We start from the raw sequence: 8,713 nt of genomic DNA on the forward strand, positions 1-8,713 counted from the left end.
TTGATTGGTGGCATTGTTAATGTCTTTTTTTTCTTTCCTTCTTTCTTTTTAGGTTTCTGCCGTTTTTCCTCCTTGTTAAGATTCTGGTGAAATTATATGTTCTAGTTTTTTATGCTTATATATATATATATATATATATATATATATATATATTATATTATAAATGGATAGATAGATAGATATTATATATATATAGTATGTATGTTATGTATATGTATATATCTATATATATATATGTATATATATATATATATATATATAATAATGTATATATACATATATATAGTTATATATATGTGTGTATATATATAAACATATTTTGTTCATCATGACACTTATATAATTACGAAAAAAATATTCCGGTTCATAATCCCACCACTCTCGATATCCTAACACTCATTGCCATCATCATTATACACCCATAGTTCATTATATATACTGTATGCTAACCGTCATTTCCATCACTGGAACGAGACCTTATCAAACTCCCCCCCCCCCTCTTCCCCAACACCCCACCCCCTATAGAAACCCTTTTACGAAATCAGCCCGCCCGTACGCCCGCGCCACTCCGCCTTCATAATATCCCCGCCGTAAGATTACGACATCATTAGAACAGCAACGCCGACTTCTGCAAGATTGCCGTAAATCACAAATAAACGCGGCCCGAAACCGTGCGCTAATTCGTCAGATTACTCTTTTTCGGTAATGACGGATCGTAAAAAGGCCCGGCAATGAGCCGTGTATGTGTGTTATTGTGTGTGTGTGGCGGAGTCTCGGAGAAACACTGGCGTTATTATTAACAACGAAGGTATATCGAGCTTCTGTTTTTTCTTCTCTCTCTCTCTCTCTCTCTCTTATGATATGTTGTATCAATATATACGTACACAAACACACTCATACATATATATATATATATATATATATATATATTATATATATATATATATATATATATATACTATATATTAGATACTGAAAGATACTGAGATACTATAAATGTGTTTGTGTGTGAGAGAGAGAGAGAGAGAGAGAGAGAGAGAGAGAGAGAGAGAGAGAGAGAGAGAGTCCTTCCAGCTTTTTTATCATATTCTATGATATATGAAAGATATTTATTTTCCAATACTTCTGATAAGATGTGCATGCGAGCATGAATCACATAACTGCATGTAATACTACAATACTACGAGGCCACACAAACAATTAACTGCAAATGCTGATTAACCCTTAAAGATTTTTCAGCTATTTTTCTATGCCTAATCAGATACCACAGACTGGAAATGTGCTTGCCTGTACTACGTAGGCATGACAAATATTAAATAAAAATATTGTGGGCACTAATTGCCCATCGCCAGACAGCGTCCGAGATTCCCCCACATTATCTTATAATATTTGAATGTTCCTTTTGTTTTGTCATAATCACACGTCAGTTTACTGTAATGCCACAGTTATGATGATCGATGTGTATTTTTTTAAATCAATCTAGATTGATGTATATTTTTATATGCATACAAATTTAAAATGGATAATAAACACGCAAATATATACCTACATTCAAAATTTTCATTCAGTTTATATAGTATACATTTTCATCATTATTCTCATCACTTCTTTTCTTTGAGAGAGAGAGAGAGAGAGAGAGAGAGAGAGAGAGAGAGAGAGAGAGAGAGAGAGAACAGAATATCTACCGAAGTCAAATAACTGTACACAAACACACAATAATTCACGGATGAATGTGGCCGCGGGGCCAGTCGCTGCAAGTCGACCTGCTGGAACAAACATAAAATATAGAACAGGTGTCATGATTATCAACGCAGTTGGTGATCAGTGACGCAGCTAACAATGGATAATACAGGTTAAAAAAAAAATATAAAAAAAACACACACACACACACATGTTCTTTCGACCAAGCCCTCAGTCTACCACATGCTTAAATTTGCGCACATGTATTTAACTTCAGTAAGCGACCACAGATACCAAAAACTGAAGGGAATCGAGATACAAATAGGAGGTAGGTGTATCAGTGTTCGCTCTTTTTTATATATATATAAAAAAGGTCGATTTTATTTACACTTCACCAAGAAATCATCCATAAAATGCCAATGGTACAACTACCCAGCGATCTAATATGCCATATACGGCCAAGGAATCTTGTATTTCCGGACTAAAACAGACATAACGTTGTTAATCACCAATTGTAAAAGGTATACGAATTAGCAAACATCAGCAAGGTAAATCTCTCTCTCTCTCTCTCTCTCTCTCTTTCGATAATCAACACAGGACTTATTTACATGGAACATGATTGAATTATTAATCTGTCTACATAAAAGGACGCCCACAGGGACAATAATGAAGACTATATACAAAAAAAAAAGCTGAAGAAATCCTTACTATGCTTCCTATACATATTTAAATTTGCTTAACCCGCGATAAGCTACTGGATATTTTTTCCGGGTTTGTTTATTTTTAATATGATAGTTTTATGAAATGGGGAAATAATGTAATACCACGATTATTATTATTATTATTATTATTATTATTATTATTATTATTATAGTTGTTTTGTTATTGTTATTATTATATCATTAACACAGCTAGCAAATTGACAGAGGCTAATAAAAAAATTTTTTTTTCCAAAATGATAAGTTGCCGTTAGACTGAAAATGTTTTAAAAATGTAGACTATCCACTACATCTGGTTTACTGTAACACTTGATCAATCACAGCGCAACAATTCCACTTACTTTTTTTCCCTTTAACAAATAATAATAGATTGTCAAATTAAAAAAAATAAAAGACGGAAAGCTGGCCAACGTAACACCTATAATTATTTTGTAAACCTTTCGTTCTCTTTCCAACAGTTTTTGGAATGGAACGCGAAATTATGATGTAACGATTATAAGTACTAATATGTGTGTTTTATAATTATTATTAATAGTTGTACAAGTGCTACATGCATCAAAATAAAATATTATGATACTTTAAGTTAGGGCGTCATATCACTTGACCAAAATAAACAGAAAATCTTAACCTTTTTCCCCACAAACACTAAAAGCAAAGAAAGAATTGCTAACATAAAAAAAATAAAAAAAATAAAAAGGAAAATTCACAATAACAAAAACATCATCATGACACTCGGTTACATTCAGTCATTTTCCTTTTACAACGCTCTCACCTTCAGCTTGTATATGATAAAATCAATCCATTTTTTTTTGCTCGGGTGCATATTCAGAAGATTCTACATTCTTTATTGCTAATTCATACTGTAACAGGATTAAAGTAAAGTTTTTTTTTTTTTTCATAAATACACCTTTCTTTATCACTATCGAATCCAACCTTGTTTTTCCTCTTGCGGTTATGACTTATTCTGAATCAACCCTTGGTCAGGGATTTGCATTATTTCTATCGCTACTGAACTGAGGGTGAAAATCTCATCCAAATGAATGGCTAATCTAACCTAAAAAAAGACATTAGGTTCGATTTGCAAACATGCATACTTGGATTTTCTTTCTTCTCAAAGTGTCTGGTATATATACATTTCATCAACTCTACATATTCTGAGTACTATATTATGTTGTCTCACAAGAAATGATGATGTGTTGGCTCTGGTTGATATGCTATTTTATAAACAATTTTTACTTATATCTGATGACTTTCCAAGTCATTTGTTGATACGAAACTGTAACGATTACCAACGCACAAACATGAGGCCCCACACACGAATGGTTCATCGCGGTAATTTAAAAGAGATTAGTTAGTCTGCGGCACACGAAATGTTCATCAGTGGGATTCACGAATTGAAGCGGCGATGACCCAAACCCTAGGGAGGATTGACAGTTTTTGTTAAAACGGCGTCGCTTTTGAGCGACGACACACGAACATCCACATCATCATTCATAAGAAGAAATAAAATCACCTGAAACGTAAGAAGCAATTGACAGCAAAACTCACAAGGAGAACGGTGTCTCGCAATAACAGAAATCGTGTGATTTCCAATCGCGCTTGCCACAGTGGCAACCACGGAAGTAAGGGTTCGGTAAACTGACCGCTCCGCTATACTCCCATAGAGACTTAATTTTTTTTCTCTTTATTTTTTTTCTAAAACATGAGTAGTAATGATTAGTTTCCAACTCCACAACCCATTCTTACATTTGCATAGTCGTCTAGTATCTTGAGAGGCATCCATGACAGAAAGAGGACGTGGTGGATGACTAAACGTCTTGGACAACACAGAAGGAATCTTGCCAGATGCTAGACTTGAAAACGCCATTATACGTAGCCGAAAAACAACAATGTCCGACACACAAACACTTCTGAGGAGGTCCTCCTATTTTATGATCCGTGATGCGAGAACGGTCCCTCTCGGAGCGTCTTACCTTTAATTGTCTCCGTCATGTTGGTGATTATAAATGCTCTAAGTGTCCAAGAAGGGGGAGAAGGGCACAGGGAATCGCTTCCCTCTACACTCCACTTAAATCACACACGGTCTACCTCTAAATAGGCAGGGCCAAATAACACTGACGGGTGACACATAAAGCCCACCAGACACAGCAGGGTGGTCAAGGCCCCGCCCACAGTGTCAGCTCATTGGTCCGTACTGCGCATGCCTGGAACCCTGCCGACCAATGACGCCGAAAGTCGAAGAGGTCACGGACCAATGAGGGAAGGGGGGCGGGGCTCGTTTCTACCACTCAGGGCGAATAAAGCAATGGGTCCACAAATGTCTGGTTACCATCAAAGTGAGCCAACCAAGAAGGGTCTTGTGCCGGCAGACAGACACTAATGTAGCCTGAAAATAGAAGAAAGAAAATAGTGTCTCAATGTTTGAACCATAGAGCGCTCTAGGGCAAATCCTACCCATTCAGTGGCTTTCAGTATAACCCCTGTTACGACCGTTTGACCTTTTTCCATATAATATATATATAAAATATATGTATATATACAAAAAACATATTTTCCATTTTATATATTACGTCACAAGTTTTTCCTAATAGCTTTTTTTTTATAAGACGCCCTTTCTTATTTACGGAATATTTCTTCATATATGTATGATTTTTATATAACACAATATGCTGAGCACTGCAAATTTCTGTACAGCGCCCTCTGTCATGTTCACATTTTCCAAAAGAAAAGAATAAATAAAAAAAAGAAATGTACACTCTGTACATGCAGCTAAAACTAAATCTCAGTAGATTTCATCAGATTCTCCCTAATCTTGACAAAATTTCGCTCTTCATGTGCGCACAGATCAAGGGCTTTTTGGGAACGCCGCATTGAGCATGCTGTGCATTAAACATTAATCTCGCGAAATATACAGGAGGAACTTTTCCCATTTCATGAGGGTTTCGACATGAAATGTGCCAGATTACTTGGGACTACCTGTCGCTGACGTGAATGGATGCACGCGTGCATGTAAAACATATCATATATATATATATATATATATAATATATATATATATATATTATATATATATATATATATATATATATATATATACATATATACACACACGCATACACACAAATATCTCAGTCTACCGAAAGAGCCTGCTTCCTTACCAACTTCGACTCGATATCAACCATTTATTCCCCCCCCCCCTCCCCCCACCACACCCTTCAAAGGAAGAACGCACGAACCCCTTCCTTGTCTCAAAGACAGACTTCCATCGTAATGTCCTTATCTGTTTCTTCGTCGTAGAATGTAACATTATTCGCTTCCAACGGCCTTGAGATTTGTTGCAAGATGCTATAAACCCGAGAGGTGGTTCTGTAGATTCCATCGAGGTTAGAAGAACCCAATCTGCATTCTTCTCTCTCTCTCTCCTCTCTCTCTCTCTCTCTCTCTCTCTCTCTCTCTCTCTCTCTCCCTACACCGGCTGATTTTTCAAGAGGACTCTGCTAGTCGTGCTCATTTGGTTTCTCGCTCTACACGCACACACACACACACACACACACACACACACACACATATATATATATATATATATTATATATATATATATATATATATATATATATATATATATATATATATATATATATAATATACGTATATATTATATATATAGTAATATATATATAATATTATATATATATATATATATATATATATATATATATATATATATATATATATATATATATATATATATATATATATATATATATATATATATATATATATATATATATATATATATATATATATATATATATATATATATATATATATATATATATATATATATATATATATAAATAGACCCAAACATTATAGGTTTTGCTAAGAATTTCACAATATCGTGATAAACTGTTAAATATTCACAAATAAATGAATTGTATTTATATAGAAAAGATAAGCGAAAGACTCATAGACACCTGAGAGTGAAATAAAAATTCATTTTAGCAAATCTATTATTGTCTTAACCTCCGTTTTACTCATTTTTTGTTGGCTCTCTTTTTTGGTTGTTTTCGTTGACTTATAAGTATAGTGGTTGACCCGTGTCCTTGGGTAGGTATGCCAGGACTGGGTATGCCCTCCTGTGGAAGCCTGTGTAGCAAGATTATAAGCTTGTTGTTCCTAACGAGTTTAATTTTTGAGCAATAATAAAAATAACAATCTACGTAGCGCGGTAGCGCTGTCAGTGCACTTCATGGGGTGCACTGTAGGCATTACTTAAGGTTCTTCGCAGCGTCCCTTCGGCCCGTAGCTGCAACTCCTTTTATTCCTTTTACTGTACATCCATTCATATTCACTTCCATCTTACTGACTACCCTCATATACTAACAAATGATTCACGTCCCTTCGGCCCATAGCTGCAACTAACTTTCATTCCTTTTACTGTACCTCTGTTCATATTCTCTTTCTTCCATCGTCCTGTCCACCCTCTTCTAACAATTCTTCCATAGTGCAACTGCTTTGAGGTTTTCCTCCTGTTACACCTTTCAAACTTTTTTACTGTCATTTCTGATTTAGCGCTGAATGGCCTCATAGGTTCCAGCGCTTGGCATTTGGCCTAAATTCTATATATTCTATTCCATAAACTACAAGTCACAAAATGAACCAAATAAATTCATCGATATATTTCTCAAAATTTGTTAGGCAGAGGTAAACTGATTAGTTGTTACAAGTTGCGACCAACCCCACTTGACTGACTACCAGGTCCATATTGACTGCTTAGGTCAATAGAAACACACTGGGTTTTAAAAATCATTACCCAATCGTGGGAAGAGTGTCTTAACCACTGAAGCCACCTCTATTGGGGGAAAGGGTGTATGGTGATATTTTCATATACTATATATTATATATATATATATTATATATATATATATATATATATATATATATATATATATATATGTGTGTGGGTAGTATAGGCGTATGATAATATTATATTATATATATAGTATATTCATATTATATAATATATATATTAGTATATTATATATATAAATATATAATTATTATATAGTAATTGAAGTTTTTTTACTCATATAGACCGTGGCATTTTGTATATTCACAAACAATGAGCTACAAGTGTCGTTTAACATCAAATTCACTCAATCTCGGAGTAACATACAACTTATAATTTCCCCTTCAGTATATCTTTATTTGGGGTTGAGTGATTTTTATATTAAACGACACTTGTAACTTACTGTTTGTGAATACACACACACACACACACACACATACACACACACACACACATATATATATATATATATATATATATATATATATACATATATATATATACATATGTATAGATGTATATAGTATATATCATATATACATACATATATATACACATTTAATATATATACTACATAAACATACACAGACACGCACACAATCAAACACACACAATGAACTGCAAGAGAACTTCAACAAGTCTGGTTAATAATTACGGGTGTTGTTAGGCCATTATTATTATTATTATTATTATTATTATTATTATTATTATTATTATTATTATTATTATTATTATTATTATTATCATCATCATAGAATAGAAGAGAATGCAGAATTTAGGCCAAAGTCCAAGCACTGGGACCTACGAGGTCATTCAGCTCTGAAAAGGAAATAGACAGTAAGAAGATTTGAAAGGCGTAATAGGAGGAAAACCTCGCAACTACCCTTATGACTCAATTGTCAGGAGAAGGCGGAAAGTAAGATGGAAGAAACAATATGAACGGAGGTACAGTAAAAGGAATGAAAGAGGGCTGCAGCTAAGGGCCGAAGGGACGCTGTGATATACCTTGAGTAATGCCTAAAGTGCATTAATCCCTCACGATACTTGTGGTTTATGAGGGATTGTAGGAGGTACGTGTGGGCGGGATTTCTCAGTATTCTGTCATAATGATATATTTCATTTATTATGGTTCAACACAGCTGTGGAGTCACTTAAATTGCTTTTTTATGTGAAGTCATTCCGTTATACTCGTATTTACCATCAGTTGCCTTTAGTATATATATTAGAACTATTAGGTTTGACAAGGTTTTAATTCACGGCGAAGCTTAGGCCTTGTCTTCCTTTCCTTTAGGCGTTGTTGTAGAACATTTCCTACATATATAATGATGCAGTTTTTGCGCACATCTTACTTAAACGAAGTATTAGAGCATTAGCTATAGGTACTCCTATAAGGCTCTTTATCAAGGTTTTTTCGGACATCACTAATCGGGGTTATAAAACCATTTAACTTCTAACCTAATTG

At 34.3% G+C, this 8,713-nt stretch overlaps 1 protein-coding gene across 6 annotated transcripts in view; it reads right to left on the reverse strand.

The window, feature by feature from the left end:
• LOC135195593 (insulin gene enhancer protein ISL-1-like) overlaps nt 1-4,509 on the reverse strand; it is a 61,359-nt gene extending 56,850 nt beyond the window's left edge. For 5 of the 6 annotated variants that reach the window (XR_010310188.1, XM_064221912.1, XM_064221910.1 and 2 more), the window contains exon 1: nt 4,146-4,509. Coding sequence is in view for 5 of the 6 variants with exons in the window: in XM_064221912.1 (XP_064077982.1) it covers nt 4,146-4,266 (121 nt within the window). In the remaining variant the exon portion in view is untranslated. The remainder of the gene's footprint in view (nt 1-4,145) is intronic. The other variant, XM_064221913.1, reaches the window with a different exon arrangement.
• Between the last annotated feature and the right edge of the window lie 4,204 nt (nt 4,510-8,713).

This window comes from Macrobrachium nipponense, chromosome 16 (assembly GCF_015104395.2).
Source record: "Macrobrachium nipponense isolate FS-2020 chromosome 16, ASM1510439v2, whole genome shotgun sequence".
Taxonomy (NCBI): Eukaryota; Metazoa; Arthropoda; class Malacostraca; order Decapoda; family Palaemonidae; genus Macrobrachium; species Macrobrachium nipponense.